The sequence below is a fragment of the Centruroides sculpturatus genome, unplaced genomic scaffold (assembly GCF_000671375.1).
Source record: "Centruroides sculpturatus isolate CEXI.00-Female unplaced genomic scaffold, Cexi_2.0 scaffold32, whole genome shotgun sequence".
In the NCBI taxonomy this organism is placed as follows: domain Eukaryota; kingdom Metazoa; phylum Arthropoda; class Arachnida; order Scorpiones; family Buthidae; genus Centruroides; species Centruroides sculpturatus.
In genome coordinates, this window is record NW_019384445.1 from 134,404 (window position 1) to 157,360 (window position 22,957).

Sequence of the window (22,957 nt, forward strand, 5' to 3'; positions counted from 1 at the left end):
ATACAGTAGAGCGTCGATTTTCCGAAAGTCAATCATCCGAAAGAATTCCAGTCGGCAAATTTAAATTTTCGCCAGTACTGTGGCGCTTCAATCTTTGGCAATGTCTTGGGCTACTCAAATATTTAACGTTTTTGATACTAAATTAACATCTGAAGTATAATTTTTTATTATTTTTATATTTTTCAATATATTCATTTTGTTTGTACAAAATAAAAAAATATTTTTTAACGATACAATAGTCTTTGTTAGGCTTAACATCGACGAAAATTCAATGCGAAGCGACAAGCAACGGAGAAAAATTTCGACATCGGATACCTTAAACTATTTTTTCGTACATAAATCAGTTATCCGAAATATCAGTTATCCGGACAACCCCAGTCCCCAATTGATTAGGAAAATCGACGCTCTACTGTAATTATATTTGGAATATATTATAGAGTAAATATGTACTTGAAAACAACGGCAATTATTTTCATTTTTGAGACTGATTTGATATGTTTTGTAATCTGCATCATAGGAATAAAATTGACGTTGTTGTGTAAATGTTTTAAAAATTGTCTTTGAACTGAAGTTTAATTGATAATTAATTACAACAAGAAAAGAAAAAAATCCTTTGAATTGTGTAGACGATTTGAAAAAAAAATCCATCAACATTTGCCAACTATCTCCGCTGTTAAGATATTTTATTTAAAGAATAACTTTTGTATCATTATTTATAATAGATAAATAGTATGCGGCGCCATCTGTTATCAGTTTTATCATAAAAATTTTTTAATATTATTAATTACTATGAAAAGACAAAAGACGTTAAATTTTGAGGGTAGAGACGAATTTTTAAAAAAATTATAAATGCTAATAAGGAGTGAAATTCTCATTAAATTTTACCCCACTTGAAGTATGGTTTATGAATGCCTCCAATTTCCTTATCCTTGACTTAATTGTAGCCACCAAAATTTAATAGCAGTAATGCCCCATACATAGAAATAACCCTGTGAAATTTCAAGACTTTTGGCTCATCCAGTCCTGAGATAATGCAAAAATAGTAGCCGACACACGCAATTTTGTCAGGAGATTTTTATATTTTACATATGTAACCGACATATCAGTATAGGTTATATCTTTAATTATTATTCACAGTTTCAAACACTCACTCTATCTGTCTCCAAAATTCGTCAGGGTAGTCAGAAGATAAGAGAATATGCATCAAATTTTGCGTTAAATTGGGGAATTGACAGAAAAACGCCTGCCCGTCTTGATAAAATAAGCTGCAGGGAGGAAGCTCTATCAAAGTGAAGATGTTACGAGTATCACAAAGAAGTTCAAAGTTGACAAATTGCTGTAACTGACGATTAACATATTGCACGACACGAAAATGCAATCATTTGTGCTGATGAAAGAGCAAACGTTAATTATGATTGAAAGTTAAGTATAATTACGATGGCTTAAAAGAACTAAAAACAATGACGTCAGAAAATTGAATATTCTTTGATGGCAACGCCAAGCCACATACAAACGTTGTAATTATTACTTATGTAACAAAACATGGTGCTAATGTTTTACAACTTTACTGTTTCCCCGATCCAGGTCCTACTGAGAGTCGAAGCAATGTTTTTGACGCTCTTGGCGGCGCATTACTTTTTTAATCCACTGTACAAGAATGTTTGCGAGGATTAGGGGCGTTAAGAAACCCCAGACCTATCCATTCGCTTGATGGCCGAGCGGTCAAAGTGGCAACCTACTGCTCTGGGGGAACCACGCGGATCAGGACGGATAAGTCGTCTGTCTGGATATGTCGGGCCCAGTCCCTCATTACCCAGCTACATCATTGTGGTCCTGATCAAACCCATAATGGGCTTGCTAAAAAAGGCCCTTTTAAAGCCCACAGGTTGGAAAGAGTTAAAGAAACGGTCTATGCATTGCTAAGGCTCTGTCCTAATAAGTTAATCTATTACCAAACAATCTATGAAATTCATGCATGACAAATAGAAAAAAATTTTGCCAACTCTTAAAGTATTTTACTTGTACTTTCTATATTGACTGTCGTTTAACTTGATCTAATTATATTTCAACTATCCGGGCAAGTTTAATATTGCATGTGTAAGCCATCTGCAAACATATCCATACATACAGAAAATACGAAAACGTAAAAATCACGTTGGAAAATATTTTTTACTATACGTTCTCTCTGTTATAACAACAGAAAAAGTAATATTTATACTACGTATTATTTATTTTTTCAACTGTAAAAATCTCGTTCGAAAGTTCTGCTCCGAAAGCGATCTGCAATTCACTTTCACCACAAATCTGCTATGGTCAAGACAACAGCATTTGTTTCGGGAAAGTCGTGATACGAAGGCGATTTGCCGATCGCTTTGAAGTATGGGAAAATACTTCATTTTCTCTCGCAATTCACACAATTTAAACATTTTTGCCAGGAATGTTCACATGCCTCTTGCCGTCTCTTGTGGATTAATAAAGTGCATAGTATTACATTTAACTTGCGAATAATTTATAAGAAATCTTTAATTATAAGAAAATTAAAAGCATTCAATCAATTGTTGTAAACCAGGGGTCGCCAAACTTTTTTAACAGTCGACCCCCAACAACTTTCCAAAACCTCACAATCACCCCCACAAAATTTTATTACAAGTGCAAGTGTATGAGCCAAGAAAAAATTCCCTTGTGATTTCCGTATGGACCAAAAAAAAAAAAACAGAAAGAAAAATCGACCCTCCACATCGACCCATTAGTTGCTTGGACCCACCAATAATGTTCCATCGACCCCTGCGGAGTCGATATCGACTACTTTGGCGACCCATGTTGTAAACGAACAGGTATAAAAAAATTTAATTAAGTTTTTCGACATCGTAAAGATGACAAACAGAATTAGCAAAACACTATTAATCATTGCTCGTTCAGAATCAAATGTCCATGAAAAATTTTTAACAAGATGTGTTTGGATGCAATTTGAAAGAGATTGTTCATTTATAAATTTCGATTGTCGTGCGTTTGTTTGTGTGTGTGAATGAATGTTTGTTTATCACTCTGATTATTGTTCCTCCTCATTCTCCAGAATGGAGCTAAATAAATGATAATGGAGAAAAGAAATACAAAACAAAAAGGAAGGAGGCCTCCATTAACTATATATTAACCATCGGTTTGTAACGGAAAGTATGATAATTTGATTCAAATATTTCCTCTAAAAGGAGTTAGACAGATGACTGGCCCCACACTCACAGGAATAACATGATGTACAAAAAGATACACCATTAAATTAACATATGTTTTAAGCTAAATAAATACAAAATATGATTTAAAATTGCAACCCGGCAGTGTGACGATGTCGCAATATAATAATTGCTCGTAATATTTTTTAATTTAGTTACTCAAAATTTTATGTCTGAAGAATTCGTCTGCGTTACGTTCGTGTTACGATTGTGTTACTACTGCTTGACTTTTGTATTGAAACTAGTTTAGTGGCTCACAACGTGTCAATGCGCTATGTTTACAAAAGACTTTTAAATGCCTTTTATAAGGTTAAATATTTTTATACTTTTCAAATGGTAAAAAATTCGAACCTTTTGGAATGTGTAAAATATTATGCAATTAAATCCAAATACAAAATTCGTCAAAAGCATTTCTACTGCTCTGTTGTAAAGTAAATAAATACACTAAACGCTTTAAAATATAATTTTAAAGAATTTAATACCAAAATTAGTATATTATTTTCGACACAGTGACATTAATCAATCTAAACGAAAAGGGTCTATGTCACATGACAAAAATGGAAGACGGCATTGATCGTTAACACGTAATAAATCACAGTAATATAAATTGCAAAAAAGTTTAATTGTTTATAACGAAAGAAGTATAAATACGTTTTAAGAATATAGAAAAGAAAAGAGCTGAAAGAAATCAGACGTATGTGTCAACGTTTGCAGGTCGCCTTCTATTTCTTTTATCTAACATTGACCTTTTCTGGCCAGGCTGATCATGTCTACAATTTTGAATTGCAGATTATAATATAGAGAAGAATCTAGGATACATGAAACATTGTACTATGAACAATTGTTTCGTAACTTTTATAGATTTTATATTTTCTGAAAGAAAATATTTTTTTCTTTTATCGTTTTTCGACAGTCATTCTTATACCGAATTTCGGACGAAGAATGACGTCAGCAGATTCGAAAATCTTATCTCTGTGGTCCAAAGACTTCACTCGAAAATGTCGAACAACATTCGCTAAAACTGTCTTCATCTCCATCATAGCGAATTTTTGACCTGAAGAAAGGTAAATACGTCAGAAACACAGGAGCTCAGGAGGCCTTTGTCTCTTATCACATTTACTTACCTATGCAATTGCGTGGACCGGCAGAGAACGGTAGAAAGGCAAAGGGATGACGTTTCTCGCAGTTTTCTGGTAGAAATCGATCCGGATCAAACACTTCGGGATTAACAAAAACTATTGGATTATGATGAATCCCATAAATGTTTATTACAAGGGACGATTGTGCCGGCAAGATATAATCACCTGAAAGAAAATTTAATTGTTATCAATGAAATTTATGGCATTGCTGGGAAGTGTATTTACTCTCAAAAGGCGACACATACCCACTTTCAAATCAGATGAATTTTTTCTCGCTATGAAAGTTGCCGGAGGATAGATCCTGAGTGTCTCCTGAAATTACTTTAATATTTCAAAATAGTTGACGAGTATTTGATAACATAATACTTTTTTTGTATTTACAAACAAAATTCCACAAAATATAAAAATAGTTCGTTGCTCTTAAATACTTTTTGTTAAGATACAAAAAAGTTTCTATTAATATAAAAAAGAAAAAATGCGAAATACATGTCATAGGTACATAAGTATATGGAGATAACATTTGACAACAGTAATAGTTTCCTTATCTTTGGTTTCTGATTAAGAGTAAAAATCGGTAGAAGTAGCCTCTGCGTACTCGATAACAGCGAAAACATATATAGGGCCTACATACTGCATATTGTCACTACTGTCTTAAGCGAAAAAAGTAAAACCAATTTATAGCTTATCGAATATACAGGTCAGATTTGTTTATTCTTGCCACTCTTCAGATGCAATGCAGAGAGATTTGACCGCTGGTTGTCGTCGTACCTCTCGCTACAGAGCAAAGTGTGTTTTGTGATTTTCAAGACTTTTGCAGGCAAGTTTTCAAACATTTTAACCTACTGGTACACATGTGACTTGAACATTGATGTTAAGCATAACGCACTCTAAGAGAACTGTAGTTTGTTATACTGTAAAACTTAGTTCACACTGAGCGAATAGCGAAAGCGAATGTGAAAAGCGAAAAGCGATTTTTATTCGCATATAGCGAAATTGACCGTACAACCAAAAACGAAAAGCGATTGCGAATTTTAAACAGCAAATCATTTGCAAGCAAGTAAAAACGTCATCTCGAAAAACAAAATGGGCGCTTCCGATATTTGATCGTTAACCACATTTGTTTACTTATTCAGAAAGAAAAATAAGTCGAAAAGAAAGCGATGCTGGGTGAAAAAAATATTAAAATCATTAATTACAACATGTAATCTATTGCGTGAGAAAGTTTCTGTAGCCATCTTGAAAACAACAATAACCACGTGACAACTAGCGAAAATACGATTGGTTCGAAATTTTTTCGCTAGCGAAAAAGCTCGACAGTACCAATTTCGAAGCGATTTGCGAAATGGTAAAATTCGCCGAAAATGACGTCGTGTCTGACGTGTTATTCGCTCTGTTTTTCTGCTGTGAACTAAGCTTAATCGTTTTTTAGCTGACAATGTTTTGTCCATCAGTTTAGAGGTTCATTTTCCAAGACGGCGTGTTAGGTATCATGGAATATTAAAATAAATGGATAAACTGAAAGAAAAGGACGAAAATAAAAAACCAGAAGCTTCAAAACGACAAAAGAAACCGAACATTCAAAGACCACATATTAAGAAATTAAACTTAGACTGAACTTCTACACCTAAACCTACTAGAGATGATTCCATTGTCAGCAGTGATGAATCGTTCTAGTCTGATGTATTATCTGTAATGGACTTTATGCCATCAACTAAATAATCAGAAAACGAAGACGCTGAATGTATCTTCTGCAACGGAAAATTCTCCAAAGATGAACGTGGAAAAATTTGGATTCAATGCTTCAGCTGTTCTCTGTGGGCTCATCTTGATTGTACCGCCGGAGCAGTGAAGGAAAATTATATCTGTGATTTTTGTAAATAGACTCGAAGCAGGAATGACATGTACATAATCTTAAAAATATGGTTTTTATAGTAAAAAATAACTATGTTTTATGAAGTCTAATTAGTTTTCCAATTATTTAAACCACCTATTCCATATTACTATCCATTCGTAACATTTTTTAAATAATTTTTTTATAACAACAAAATAAATAGTATATTTTTACAAGTGACAGTTCATTCCAATTAGTTATAGTATGTACTCATGATAATTTTGGGATTTTTATTCAAAAACCAGTAAAGTTATTTTTAGAAATGTAAATGGTATTCCATTTTACCTTTATAATTTAAAATATACTAAAGCGTTTAGTTAATACTAACTGACGAGGGAATATTTTCTATCGGAAAATAGACCAAAATGCATTTTGGGTTCTTTCGTTCCCATACTTATGTAGTTATTTTTTTGTTTATTAAACGTTTCACTCTGACTCCTGAGCGTTCGTGCCCATCAATGTTCTGATAAGCCCTCACTATTACCTGCCACACAATTGTTAATAATTTAAATGTCTAAATTTCACCTTTCAACCAGGCATAGGTTAATTGTTACCTTGACAACGCGTTCCAGATACTTCATTTTTCTAAGGTCTTCGGACGTAATAGAATTATTCGTGTCTTCACCAAAAATTTCTTCCTGCTCCCGGTAAACTTTCTCTTGTATATCGGGATGCAATCCGAGCAAATAAAGAGACCAACTAATACCCATCGCACTTGTGTCGTACCCCTAACAAAAAAACAATTTTTATATACCCCGAATCTCTTTTTCTTAAATTAGTAAATGAAACTGATCTTACTGCGAACATGAATGTATCAACTTCTTCTCTGATATCTTCTTCGTTGAGACTTTTATCTGTTAAATGATGATAAAGCAGTAAATCCAGAAATGCTCGCCTCTTCTTTACCCCTGTAACTTCTTTCTCTTCTTGAAAGTTGTCGATTGTTTGATTGTCTTTCAGTTCTTCTATCATTTTTTGTTTCTTTTCTCTAATTACCTGAATTGTTTTCATTCTTTAATTAACAATGTAAATAGTTTATAAATAAAAACAAATGAACTTGCCTTTCTGTCGAATTCGTGAATCGTGTCAATGTCTTTGTAAAATTTTTTCCCTAATGGACTAAGGTTGAAGATGAAACTGAACCAATACCAAGGCTTCGTGAACCATTGAATAACTGCGGATGTTATACTGAATTATAAAACACAATGTAGTATATTAAAAATGCTTCAAGTAACTGAAATATATTCACATTGTTAAAAATATTTTAACAATGTGAAATGTGAAAACAACCTGAAACAAAATAATTTTTTTTGAAACTTTGTAAAATGCTTTCGTCATTAGAATAATAAATGATTTTGAAAGCTGAACATAATTTTCTTACTCATTGTTACAGTTTTCATGTGTGATAATTCTATTGGGCGTATTTGAAATATTATGCGTTGACAGCACCTCTTTCAGAAATCTCAAGCAACTTCTGCTCGCTGCCAATAAACAACATGGCAGCAACCATTAGACACGTGAAAACTATTTTGCATTGACAATGTCGACATTAATTTATTTGTTAATGGATGTTCTTCAATAAATAAAATCAGGTTAGTACATTATTTCAATAATTTAATATACTAGTATAGTTATTTTAGACATGACATAAACAGTGTTAGTTGTTAAAGTGTAATATTAAGATTGATTTATTTATTATTAACTTTTACAGAAATTTACAAAATTTTAATTTGTTTATTTCTTCTCGCCATTTTCTTTTTTTTTCTGATATCCAGGCAGACAGCATTTGTCTTCTCACATAAACTCCAGCAGTTGCGTCACTTCCTGTAACGTCTTACTGAATTGATGCTGAATTTTTTAATACCCTCATTCATTGAGGGGTATGTAAAGCCATTGAGAAGGAGGCAATCTATGTAAAATTAATGTTATTTTTCTTACACTAAGGTCACTAAGAATTTTTATAGTGTAGTGAGAAGTTTTAATCCTTTAAAATCAGCTTCATTTCTTGTGTGTTTGGACAAATGAAACGTCTCTAATAATACTTAATAATAAAAGTTTGACAATAAATAAAAATAATTTATTTTTTACGTATTGCAAAACTACCTTATATTCAAATAGTATGATACTGTTATACTAACATGCTTAATTGCGCCATTGAATGTAAAATCGTATTTAGAAGATATTTTGTGTATTTTTTCCTCACGGAAGAGGCAGCAAGGATTGCATTGTATGCGTAAATGGAAACTCTTTCATTTCTTCCATAGCATCACAGGACATAAAAACAAATTTGTATCCTATGCGAACACGTGTAATAGAATCAAACTACAAGTGGTCTGGAGGACAATTCTATCCATGCTATGAAAACCTTTCACAGTCAATTAAAATTACGAGGTCGTTTGTCATCTTTGATCCATTGTCACCTTTTGCAATTATGACTTTTCATAGTGGTAAAGCTGAGATTGTTGTACAATAATCGATAGAAAAACGAAAATAGTAATTACATGAAAATTGAAAAAATAGCTAGAAAATCCTTAGAGTTATTCAAAAGCGAGTTATAAGCAGTTTTGAATAGTAAAGTTCTATTTAGATTTGTCATTAAATATTTCTTTTCAACTTACTCATTAATGGCAACGCCATAATCGCTATGAGATCTGTCTTGAGTGTTGAATCGAACTCCCATTGCTGAATCTGTAAATAATAATAGTACATTTATAAAATAACATATTGAATTTGTATACTTTACTTTGTAAATTTCTTTGTATTAACTGAAAGAAATTTGGAACATACTGTGACTCAATTTCAAAAAGTACTGAGAAAATGAAAGAAAACTTATTAGAAAACTTTTTTTTTCTCATGGTTATGAAAACGACACATTTCAATGTATTAATGCGTCAACATATCGATAGAAAATTTCGCAATGCCAATCGTACTTGCAATCGAAAGTTTCGTTGGCTCTAATTTAGAATCTGACGGCTCAGCGCCTTATTATTCTTTTTTCTGCTATGGTCCGACTGGTTGACCTCACAATGCGTACGATTAAAACAGATTGTCTTATTCGCAAAATACAAAGAAAAATCAAAATTCTCGAAATGAAATAAAACTTTTAATTTAAAATAACATTTCGAAACTGTCGTAATGAAGAGACAAGTTTAAAAAACACACTCTCAACTGCTCGTTCATTTTTCAGCACATTTTCGAATCGTAGTTTTTTTAGATTATTAAAAAAAATGTTAAAAATATTTTTTCTGCTTGTAAAAAGGCAATTTCCCTGCAAGTAAACATTGCTTAATCAATTCTTACCTCCAATAATATCCAAAGTGCACAGACTGATTAGCTCGTCAATAAGAAACTCTTCATTTCGCTTTTTATTTTTCAACTTTTCAACTAATATGTTTGAGTGGTCGTTGAAAATTCCTTGAAAGTTTTCGAGAATTCGAAAGTGAAATGCCGGAGTTAACAATTTCCTACGATGTCTCCACTTATCATTCGAACTGTTTCGATTGTAAACAAATAAATTACTTGTGTTAATGTGAAATATTCGACGATTGTTTTACCTTGTGAGAAGACCTGTTCCCAGCCACGGATGAAGAATATTATAAATCCAATCTTTGTTGATCACGGTGTTATTCTTTAGCGCTTCCTGTATTAAATAATCAATTGTTAACGTGACAAAGCACTTATTACGTGACGAAGCAAGTATACCTGAGCCACATCGGGATGAGATAATACAATATAATGATAGCCACCCCAAGAAAGTTTCATTAGTTTCTCTTTGATGAATGCCAAACACGCACAACTCAATAGTTGAACTATAACTAAAAAATTTATTAAACAGGGCATTAACATTTATTGATCGCTATTCGAAAACAAATTCGTAAATAACATTATATCGTAGCATATAATTTAATACCTTTTAATTATACTTACAGGTGCCACAAAGTTTCCGATAATCTTGCGCTTTTACTGGACAGAAAATCAAATTCCAAAAATAGGGCAAAGTGGTGGCTTTCGGTATTTCCTTCCTCGATTTGTTGTTGCTTTTTTTCTTCCTCATATACAGACCTGAATAAATATTGCAAGACCTGAATATATCTATTTAATTTTCAATCATAGCCACATTCTGTGTTGAATACGACTAATTTCACCGGCGTATTTTTCCGGTGGGAAATTCGGTATAATTTAACAAATTCATATTTTTCGGTTGAAACTAGAATGGGAAAATAAAACGGAGAATGGTAGACAAAGAATTTCGTTTGAGTTAAAATATAAAATTACGATCTGCTGTTACTATGGAAGAGCTGATAAGAACAGTTTGGTACAGGAAACCATTAGCCGCAATGCTCGTTGTATGTTAAATGGAAACAGCATTATAAGAGAAAGTTATTATTTTATGTTTCTGAATGTTTTTTTTCAAATACAAGTAGTTTAAAATGAAACATGTGCTACTTTTATTCTTCTTGATGTGCGTACATGATGTATTATTTAAATTCAACTATAAGTAATCGTCATTTTCATTTTGTAATTTTGCACAAATTTAAGCAAGAAGATTTTGGTTAGAAAGTTTCAATTATACATTTCCTGTCGGGGATTAAAGAAGAGTTTCAATCTAAAGCTCCGATGTTTCAAACTCTTTCTTGTTCAGAAAAAATACAAAGGTTGATCTCTTTGTTTGTTGATCAGTTCGCTTATGTTTATAGTGGTAGGAACCGAATTCGCTCGTTAAGTGAGGAGTGTCTGTTCAGTTTTCTATGATGTTGCTGCTACTCTGGCACAGATTACTGTTTAATTTATTTAATTCAAAAAAAATACGTTCCTGAATGAGCGTTTAAAATTTTTTTTGAGTAAAAGACAAGATAAATGCTTATAAATGAATCAATAAGAATGGATTTTATTCTTAAAAAACAAAGCTAATAATGTTTTGAAAATAATTTAAAAATATAGAAATTTTGCTGCAAATTTAACAAAAAAGTAGTCCTTTAAATTTCAACTGTTGTCCGTTTGCCTATTTCTCATTTATTATTTCTGAGAAAAAGGAGTTAGATGAATCAACGTCGAAAAAAGAGTTTGAAGCTAAACGAAATAAGAGCTATTTACAAACTTCATTATCACATCAAAAGTTACGTTATTTTTAATTCAAATTGTTCCCCTGACAGCAGTTAAAGACATGACGAGCAAGACTTCTTTGCTTATTGGAAAATATGATGTACGAGAAGAAGACACTACTAATTTGAAATAGAAAATATATAGTTTAAATATCATAAAGTATTCAGCAAATCACTATACTTATAACTAACGATTAAGAATTGCAGCCTGGCATTGTGACGACGTCACAATAAAATAATTACTTTATAATAATTAATAATAAAAGAAACGAATCCCGCATGTTTATATACAAATATAATCTATATATATATATATATATATATATACTAGCTGTTACTCGATGCTTTGCCCGCGAGAATTTTGCAAGCAAACCTCATTTATATTTAGTATTTCAACAACCATAGTAATTGTTATATAACACCTACCGCTGAAAAGAATTGCCGAGAATCAAACGAACTATTTTCAATTTGATCAATTTTCTGGAACGTTTACAATCGTTTTATAATCGAATCAATATGCAATAACAAATTCAAATTTAAAACGGTTTGAACATTTTTAAAATCGAAATATATGAAAATATTTATAACAATGTCTCAAATGTTATTAATTTAATACACCAAGTACTCGATGAAGCCTTAATCCTCTTCTCCCCACCGCGTAAAAATTTCGAAAAATCCCTTCTTAGTGAGCGTTTCCATTACGTACCCTAACTGTCTACTAAATTTCACCTCTTTATGTTAAGCGGTTTGCTCTGGGCGATGATGAATCAGTGAGTGAGTGAGTGAGTCATTCATTCAGTCAGTCAGGACAAGCAATTTTATATATATATATATATATATATAAATGGACGTGTATCTCCCTATATTTCACTTTTTCGCCAAAACTACACATCGCACGTGAATGGTGTTTGTATGTGGTGGTAGCACCAAGTCTCCATTCGTGCATAGGGGTGGTTACGTCTCGATAGCTATAAGGGTGCGGGAGATATGAGGCTGAAAGTGGTTGAAAGTGGCTTTCTATTTCGAATGTTTTGTTCGAATTTGTTCGAATTAAATTCGAACATAAAATTCGAATTNCGAGATCAGCTTGGAATAACTTTAATCACAATAAATGTTTTCAACCATTTACACGCCTGTAAACTGATCGGAAATAAAGATCGCAAGACTCACAATACATGCATACACTGTAATTTACTATGTGGAGAACACTCATTTTATCTGCAAAATAGACTGTAACGAATTGTGCAACAAATGAACTTGCCAAGACAGATTATAAAAAATTTATTTTTCTATATAATATTTTTAATCGCAAAAAAGCCAAATCTGGCAATTTTACTCAGATCTAACTGAAGCGCCACTTGTAATCGTCCAATGTGCCAAGTTTGGCGCATGCGCCACGTTTTGGCCACCTCTAAGCTAGAACTTAAACGACTAATCGACGTGCCTATATTCCTTGTCGCGATGTAGAATAATTTTGAGTAATCCCTTTGTGTAGCATTTCGCATTGTACGCGTATGTATAGATTTAGGTAATTAGATAATTAAATGTCTTCTATATTTAATGCAGTGTCATCCTTGAGTAGAATCGGTAACCTCCTTGCGTGCGATCGGTAACATGTCGACTTACCGATTTCCTTTCCCATTCATATTTTACCCTCCTATATAGCCATTCTCTGACAGAGCGGCTGCTAAGTGGGGAGAAGCTTGAAGCTATACCCCCTCAGTTCTCACAATAATTTAAAGTAATGTTTTCACGCTAAAAGTGACACATTTGTCACCTTTTGTGAAAAAAAGTAAAACTCCCTTTTTAAACAGATGTTATGACACCTCCTAACAAACATCCGTCAGATGTTATAAATCTAAAAACTCGATTGGAGGGAATCCGAGATAAAAAAGGGGTCAAATTCACATAATCGGGAAGACGGCAATAGAAATAGTTTAGGCATAATCGTTCGACCTCTATTCCTCCAGGCCATTACCGTCTCTATATCCAAAGGCCGAATCAACCAGATCAGAGGTATCGTTTTAAACTCATTCATAAACACTCTCATATATAGAAGTGTGTTTAATTGTTAGCTTATTTTCTTTGTATTTTATATGTATATATATTAAATTCTATGTGTTTTTGTAAATGCTCCTGTCTACTCATTCAATTTATACGGACCCTGATCGAACTTACCCGCAACTTCCCTCCCAACTCGCATTTAAGACCCTCCTATACTTTAACGCCAACCAGTGACACACCATTAGCGGGTTGTAACGACCTAACGGTGAGAAGGCCAATCCTCCCAGGTATTCTCACATTATGTAAGGTTCCAAAAACGTTAAATCAGTTAAATATTAATATACTGGATTCTTTTTCTTCCGCCTGGTAAATTTTGTTTTCTATATTTTAATATTGCCGATTTTTATAAAAATATTGCTGTTAATTAAATATATTTTAATAAAAAAAAATACTTTCAGCATTTACTTATTTCCAATTAGAGAAAAAGTCTTTGATATATCACCGAAGACGAATGTTTTTTCTGTTGTTTCCTTTTATTTTCAATTTCTGTACTAATGAATGTATCACTAGAAGAATAAAAAAAAAGTAAACTGACAAAATTTTGTAATATATTCAACAGAAACATGATTGATATTCTTATTGCTCTGAAGAGTGTCCGTACATACGTAGGCTGTTTTCTTCCAACTACCGATGGTCCATAAAACAAAGACAAGTGTAATTAACAAAATGAATTTATAACTGGAAGTTAGCTGCAAACATGGTTACTTTTTGACATAATCGCCGTGAAGATCGAGGCAATTATTATATCTCTGGAAGCGCTTTGCAATCCCTCTTTATAAAATGTTGCAGCTAGGACTTGAAATGAGCCATAACGTTATTTTGAAAATTGTCATTAGGTTCAAACCTCTGCCCCCTAGCAGGTTTTCAGTTCAGAAAATAGGAAGAAGTATTCGCACATTAAAAATGTTAAAACGTCCACCTTTCAGAATTTCACCCCGCTTGGTACTTTTTAAACATTTAGCGTACAGCTTCAATTTAGAGCCGAGCGATCGGTCAAAAAATGACGCCCATTTAAATTATGGACTCGGGTGCCTACAAATGTCGACAAATGTAAAAAAAAATTTGAGGATTTTTATGCATAGATGTTAGCGCGTGTTATCGGTCCTATGCATTTAGTCGAAAACTTCTAAAATTTTGCAGGGAGCTTTTCGTATTAGGTAGATTGATGCTATTATATTTTGGTAGTTAACGGTCGACGGGGTGGGGAGATAGAGGAGGTTGTGTGTATTTCTAACAGGGTCGAACTTATTGACGATTTTAGTAGTTATTAGTATTCAAAAATTTTTTTATAACATCTATCCTCACTTTTGAAATTTAACTTTTCGCAATTTTATAATAGCTAAAAACATAAAATTTTTAAAATGAAATATGATAACAAATGGCTCCTCCAAATTTTGCCAGGAACCTTAAAAAACTAGTTGCTGGATTCCACCATCTTCGCCGCCAAGGGCCATCTTGCAGGTCATCAAATATGTTATCGACAGACCTACCAGTGTTGTTCTTTGCATCGATTCCAAATCCATCCTCTCCGCCTAAAACAACTACAGTGACAAATTCCCTACCATCAGCCATAACAAACTACACAACCACTACAGCCACCAGAAGCACATACACTTTGTCTGGACTCTCGCCCCTTGGTATTGACATCAACGACAAAGCAGACGACTCTCTAGCAATCTTCGGAACACAGTTAACACTAATTTTATAACCTCCGAAAATCTCCTAACTATCATTAATTCCGATCCCCAACACAACATGGAAGGCATCTGGAGCCACTACCCGAACCAAAATAAGTATCTTTGGTTTAACGACGGCCGACATTCAGGCATATCCACCATTTTCGTTCGTTATATTTACGTTTAATCAACCGCGACAAAACCAACTCTTTACTTACAAATCACATTATTTACACCCGAAAAATAAAAAGTAATGATAAATGCAGTTATTACCCCAACCAGATCTTTATAAATAAACCAATAACGATACGTTTTATTCCTCGCAAAACAAAGCAAGTAATAATTCAGAAATAATAATACGAAAATACTCTTCATTTAGATTTGTCTCGGGTGTGTTGCAATTATTAAAAGAAAATTGTCAACTAAGCATTAGAAATTATAATTTTAAGCAGAAAAAGTTTGCAGTTAAATTCGTTTTTCTGGTTTTAATGTTTGTAAAAGTTGCATATAAAACCAAGGAAAATTTACTTAACCGAAGTCTGTTACAAAGTTCTTTTTTGTTAAATTAACGATAGTTTCAAATATTTACTTACCTTCAGATGCAGAGGAAGACGGATAATTTTCCTGTTGTTTTGTTTTGTTATTCCATTTCTTTCCTAATGAATATATCACTAGAAGAGATATAATAAGCAAACTTAAAAGAATTTGCAAAGTCGACAGAAACATGGTTAATATTCCTTTTGCTCTACGGTTTGTAATGTGGTAGGTAATAATTGTCTACGCATATATTAATATATCTGTAAAACAATTAGCATGGAAAAATGCCAATTAAAATCAGAGTTTCTATGACACGTGCCAATGTTTGACGTCTAAACTTGTCATACAGCAAACCGAAAGTGCAGTAATGATTTTTTCTCGCGTGTCTATAATTTAACCTAGGATTTGAAGTATTTACAAAATATTTCGATTAAAAGGTAATTATAATCTAAAGATATAATTATATAATTAGTTATATAATTAGTTATATAATTAATAATTATATATTAAGTTATATAATTAGGAAATATTATTTTAAATAGAATTAGGTTTATTGTAATTTGACATAAACACGATACTTACTATATACTTGCGACACACAGAGCACGTAACTTGGGAGCATGATGTTGGATCAACGGTCAAACCCGGTACACATTTCCAGTGCTATGATGAGAAGCAGTACGTGCCACGGCACGTACTGGTTTTCATCATAGCACTGGAACTGATTGTGGGGGAACTCAATTGTTGCTGAACTGCTGCAAACTATACCCGACACGGGTGTTTCGACAACACATTTCATGACCGCACGTGGCACTGCGAACTCTCACTAGAGCGAATGAAGTGATGTTTTTTGAAAAACTCAGACAAATAACTTGCTCTGTCTCTTGCTAAGTTCACAGTAAAAACAAAATACATAGTGTGTTTTTCAGCATCATTCGTATCAAATAAAATGATATCATACGTGCTTAAGCAAAAATAACATATGGAATAAATGTTTCGAGTACTGCATCCAATTACGCAGATAACAAACCACAAGTGGTGCAAATCGTTTTATCCCACCCATCCATATCCTACATTTTACAGATTCGGAGTCAGAATACTCTCAACGTGATATAATCGACACGATTTTTAGTTTATACATAAACGAGCTTAACTGGCGAGCCACAGATTCGTTAAGGGTAAAAAAATAATAGCTTTTCAATATAATTAGAAAATATCGTAACGTTTCTCTCCGAAATACCCGAACAACTTTCGGTTACTTTCTCTTGTAGCTACGCTTAGGTTGGAAAAATCATTATCGATATTCTAGGTGAGTATTTAATAAACTATGTATGCCGACTCTAAACGGGGTGGCGAAGCGAAATGCTGTGGTCACAGAAATTAAATTCAAACTGTTGAATTTAAAGCAAAATTAATCGATTTTTTTATTATCGTTAATTAAAACTATTACATCTTTCGTACAACTGAGTTATAAATGCTTAATACTAAAGAAATCGCCTAGCAAATTGTATTCAGATTTTAAAAAGTACACCCGAGCTCACGGTAATTACGGGGACGCATTGTAATTCGGTGTATAATTTATTTAACAAAGAAAAATACGTAACTCGATGCTCCACGCAAGCGCACTAATAATAAAATCACATGTAATCACGTGTAAAATCAAGTGTCTTTAACTTACATTAAGATCTCAAAAAGGAGTTTCTAAAGAACATACATAGTGTTGTCGAAGGTGTGCGGATGCAAATTATCATGAAAGAACACAACGTTGTTTCAGGTGTTGTTATATCGTATTCCTTCTTTCGGTTGAATTTTTGTATAAAATATGTAATTAATTAAATATGAGTAGTTTTAGATTGGTACAGAAACTGTCATTCTTGAATGAGTCTAGCCCAAAAACTTCATACAGNACGTATGACACAAAAAAAATGCTTAAAACTGAACTGCCTCCTCAGTATATTGCAGCAGGCAGTTCAACGCCACAGAATTTAGCCCATTTCTCTCCATGTAAGGTGAAAGGCGAATTTCTAAATTCAAAAAAAAGTCCAAATTTTTATAACAGATTTTTAGTCTAAATCCAAGATTTTGTAGAATTTATCTGAAACATTCTTTCGAATCGTTTTTTGTAGTTTACTTATAGTTTTTTGTGTTTAATTGCATAATGATTTTGGACTGGAGGTAAGAAACTCTGATGGCTAAATATAGTTTTTCGAATCAAAGTAGATGCCGCTGCAATAGGCCACTTTAAAGGTGAGATGCAAGTAAACACTCTTTTTCAACGTAAAATCATTACGCTGAAAGAAATAGGTATTTTCCATTAAAACAACGAATCTCCGTAGATTTCGCAGATTTCAGCGTTAATTATGATGATTGAGAAACCATATTGAGCCATTTTTCTTTCATTCTGGAATCATTATGCAATAAAACATAACAGGAAAACTTATCTTTGCGGATTGCAGCGTTAGCTAATTTGCTTTCCACCCTACCCTTATAGAAATGGGCTAAATTCGGCGGAGTTGAACCCCTTTAATAACTTATTTTATTCCGATTTCGCTATAGACTTCTTACCTTTGATTGTCAAGTATTTGAAAAATGTCGAACATAATGTCGAAATTATTATCCGTCATAAATAAAACTGGGAACAATACAATAAAAGTTATAAAAATGAAATCATTTTTAAAGTAAAGCTGATGATTAATGAGCAATTGTCTTGAGTTTAATCATTCCAGTTGGCATTTAATTCTGCGTTGTTCAAATCGAACAATCAATCAAACAAATTAATACTGGATAGAACATTTCTGTAATTATCCTGTATTTTTGTAAATTACTGAATAAGATTCTAAAATAAATATATTTATAAATTTTGAATATCGAACTTTATTACATATTTTCAGTTATGTACTTTCGAAAGATTTTTGCTGTAAATACACGTTGAACATTTTAATTTGTTTAGATTACGAAGACATAAACATAAAAATTTTATTCAGAAATTAAACGAGGTTGAGTCTAAACTGATCCGCGCTAATGGTCTAGAATTCATTTTAATCAATTTTCAGCAAAGTCAAATACATCATTTTTCGACAAAATCTTCCAGCTGTTCAATACCCCATCCATCAACTAACTTTCCTACTGTCTCATTGAAAATGGTATCGGCTCAGCTATGAACAAGGAATGAACTTCCCTCTTCATCTCGTTGTCAGACATGAATCTCCTTTTCGGTAAAGCTTCATTGGTGGAAACAAACAAGTGATATTCCTATTTGGCGTGAACAGGACTATAAAGTTACTTTAAGATCTAAAAAAGGAGTTTCCAAAGAATATAGACAGTGTTGTCGAAGGTGAGCGGATGCTCATTATCATGAAACAACACAACGCTTTTTCAGACGTTGTTACATCATATTCTTTTTTTAATTCAATTTTTATATAAAATGCATAATTAATTAAATATGAGTAGTTTTCGATTGGTACAGTAATTGTCATTCTTGCATTAGTCTAGCCCATAAACTTTCGTACTGTCTTACTATGAGTATTGTAAAAGCTATCTGACATATTCAAAGAATTTAATAAATAAAATTAAAGTAATTGTACAAAAGTTGAACAACTCTAATACAATTAAAATAATTTCATAAATTAAATATGTTAAATATAAGTAATTGATTATTTCGATTATTTTCTAAATTTATTTTATTTAAATTTGTTTTGTATGTGAAGAGATGGAATATTTACAGAAATTACTGTATTTTTTGTGAGTAAAATGAGGAAAGTTACGAATCTGGATTTCATTATTTTAAAAGTAAAGGTGAAATCAAGGTTTTGAATTTAGTACAGATTTGTTTGACAAGTAAACATTTCTTAGAACGATCAAGGAAATATGAGAAAACGAGAAGTACATAACTTTTATGTGTTTTTATTTTTGATTTCGTGAAGTTGCCAGGAACTTAATTCTTGCCGGCTGCTATAATTTTACTTGTTTTAACTTCTACTTAATTTAATACGAACAATTATTAACAGAAAAAGAAATTTCCACTCGGTAATATTATTTTTCTAATTTAGAAAATGAATTTAACTTATTATTACTAAAATAAACCAAATAAATTTCGAACATTATCATTGTTGTTTTACATTTGCAGTAAATTTATTAAAAAAAACATGTAAAACTAATTAATTCAATTAAATTATGCAGCGAAGACAATAAAAATATTATTTTTTAGAATGAGTTATTTGAAATGATGTGAAAACATTTCAATGCGTGTGATTATGAACAAATGTTAATTGCAATTGTCCCTACTTACAGAACTTATTAATATATTGTTAAAGAAGGTGTCTCATTTAACTTTAGATTGAAATATTTCGAGAAATATGTATGATACAAAAAAATGCTTAAAACTAAACTGCCTCCTCAGTATATTGCAGCAGGCAGTTCAACGCCGCAGAATTTAGCCCATTTCTCTCCACGTAAGGTGAAAGGCGAATTTATAAATTCAAAAAGAAAGTCCAAATTTTTATAAAAGATTTTCAGATAAAATCCAAGACTAAGTAGAATTTTCTGAAACATTCTTTCGAATCGTTTATTATAGTTTACTTATAGTTTTTTTATGTTTAATTGCATAATGATTTTGGACTGGAGGTAAGAAACTCTTATGGCTAAATATAGTTTGCGAATCAAAGTAGATGCCGCTGCAATAGGTCACTGTAAAGGTGAGATGCAAGTAAACACTCTTTTTCAACGTAAAATCATTACGTTTAAAGAAATAGGTATTTTCCATTAAAAGAACGAATCTCCGCAGATTTCAGCGTTAATTATGATGATTAATAAACCATATTGAGCCATTTTTCTTTCAATCTGGAATCATTATGCAATAAAACATAACAGGAAAACTTATCTTCGCGGATTGCNATTACGTTTAAAGAAATAGGTATTTTCCATTAAAAGAACGAATCTCCGCAGATTTCAGCGTTAATTATGATGATTAATAAACCATATTGAGCCATTTTTCTTTCAATCTGGAATCATTATGCAATAAAACATAACAGGAAAACTTATCTTCGCGGATTGCAGCGTTAGCTAATTTGCCTTCTACCCTACCCCTATAGAAATGGGCTAAATTCGGCGGAGTTGAACCCCTTCCAAAATACTGAAAGTTTCTTTTAAGCGTTTTTTTCGTATCATACGTATTTCTCAAGATATTTTAGTCTGAAGTTAAATGGAATACCTTGTTTAACAATATAATAATAAGTTCTATAGGAAAGGACATGTGCAATTGACATTTGTTCATAATCACACTCATTGAAATGCATTCACATCATTTCAAATAACTCATTTTAAAAAATAATACTTTTATTGCCTTCGCTCCATATTTTAATTGAATTAATTCGTTATACATGTTTTTTTATAAATTTACTGCAAATGTAAAACAACAATAATAAAGTTCGAAATTTATTTTGTTTATTTTAGTTAAATTCATTTTCGAAATTTACTTAGAAAAATAATTAATACCGAGTGGTAATTTCCATTTCTGTTAATGATTGTACGTATTAAAGTTAAAGCAGGTAAAGTTATAGCAGCCGGCAAGAATTAAGTTGCTGGCAACTTCACGAAATCAAAAATGGAAACCCATAAAAGTTAATTACTTTTCGTTTTCTCTTATTTCCTTGATCTTTCTAAGAAATGTTTACTTGTCTAACAAATGTCTAGTAAATTCAAAGCCTTGATTTCAGGCTTACTTTTAAAAAACAAAAGTCAGATTTGTAACTTTCCTCATTTTAATCATAAACAATATAATAATTTCTGTAAATATTCCATCTCTATCACATACAAAGCAAATTTAAATAAAATAAATTTAGAAAATAATCGAAATAATCAATTACTAATGTTGATCATATTTAATTTAAACATTTATTTCAATTTTATTAGAGTTGTTCAACTTTTGTACAATTACTTTAATTTTATTTATTAAATTCTTTAAATATGTCAAATTATTTCTATAATAATCATAATCAGACTGTATGAAGTTTTTGGGCTGGACTCATGAAGCAATGACAGTTTCTGTACCAATCCAAAACTACTCATATCTAATAAATTATATATTTTATACAAAAATTGAATCGAATGAAGGAATATGATGTGAACACCTGAAACAACGTTGTGTTGTTTCCTGATAATTTTCATTTGCACACCTTCGCCGACACTGTCGATACTCCTTGAGAACTCCTCTTTGAGATGTTAATGTAACGTCTTTTTAGTCCTGTTCACGCCCAATCAGATTATCGCGTGTTTTTGTGGGGTCCCAGACGAGGTTCGAACACGATTAAACCGTGAAAATCTTGCGCGACACAAAATGTAAACAACGAGACTCGGAACGGTTCGAGTATGTGTCAAACTATCTGTCAAGGTTCGCGAGGTAACGCACGCGAACGTCGACGAAGTCCAAAAAGGCCCCGATAATACACAAGTCCAGTTAAGCGAGCTCCAGGCACAAATAGAATCCCTTAGTCAGAGAATCGAACGATTAGCTCGGCCCCGAGACAAGTCCAGGCAAGGCAGAGCACATTGGCGGCGACGCTCAAAGACGCCCAAGGGAGATGCTAGCCACCTTTGCTGGTATCACCAGAAATACGGGAGCGAGGCAAAACGCTGCCGTTCCCCATGCTACGCTTGAGGGCGTCGGATCGTTAATACGTATCTGTTTGTGCTAGTTATTTCTTCGAAATTTTTGGCGGAAGTTTTAGTTTTTGTTTCCGTGCTTGGTATCATTAGATCCGGCAAGACACCCCGAGTAATTCGGTAGGCAATTTATTTATCTGGGTTGATTAGGGAGTATAATTGGAGCTTCAACTTTCGGATTTTCGGTCGAGTCTAGCGAGCAGGAGGTTAAATTTTGGGGGACAGCACTAAGGGGTTTTATGCAGGGTGGTGTAAAACACTAGTTCTGTAAGTGTGGTAGATTTATGTTAATTGCTAGCTGAGATACAAGGGTTTTAATTTCGCCCTAACTCCTAATATGAGATTTTCATTTTTTTTTGAAATTTCCGTTACCAACGTATTTTCAACTGTCATCGAATACTCTAACCGTGATCGCAACAGCTTTAACGATGGTTTAAACTTTTACCGTTGTTATCTGCTTTTTATTATTTAAATAACTCATAGTTTTAACTTTGCGTTATAGTATTAATTTCTGGGTTTTATGCTTTGTTTCTTCGGTTTGCTGTATTGGGCTTATTTTAACTTTTATTTCTTATTTATCCCTTTACTTGAGGGTGTGTTTCTAATTAAAGATAGCTATGTACCTTAGTTCANTAACATGTTGGATAATGGATTCAGGGCT

The 22,957-nt window shown here is 32.5% G+C and overlaps 1 protein-coding gene across 3 annotated transcripts; it reads right to left on the bottom strand.

Annotated features, from left to right (window-relative positions):
• Positions 1-3,798: 3,798 nt before the first annotated feature.
• On the bottom strand, positions 3,799-16,346 carry LOC111620349 (cytochrome P450 4C1-like). 3 transcript variants are annotated; one of them, XM_023362264.1, is made up of 13 exons: positions 16,219-16,346; positions 15,693-15,770; positions 10,185-10,319; positions 9,960-10,072; positions 9,812-9,897; positions 9,558-9,748; positions 8,876-8,945; positions 7,319-7,445; positions 7,056-7,253; positions 6,812-6,985; positions 4,612-4,678; positions 4,352-4,531; positions 3,799-4,281 (listed from the first exon to the last, which is right to left on the bottom strand). In XM_023362264.1, exons 1-13 carry the CDS (start codon positions 16,256-16,258, stop codon positions 4,124-4,126), a joined length of 1,617 nt encoding a protein of 538 aa, XP_023218032.1. In that variant the 5' UTR covers positions 16,259-16,346; the 3' UTR covers positions 3,799-4,123. The 3 variants fall into 3 exon arrangements, with proteins under 3 accessions (XP_023218032.1, XP_023218034.1, XP_023218031.1); XM_023362266.1 differs by lacking the exon at positions 15,693-15,770 and having other exon boundaries at positions 16,219-16,309; XM_023362263.1 differs by lacking the exon at positions 16,219-16,346 and having other exon boundaries at positions 15,693-15,843.
• Positions 16,347-22,957: the final 6,611 nt, after the last annotated feature.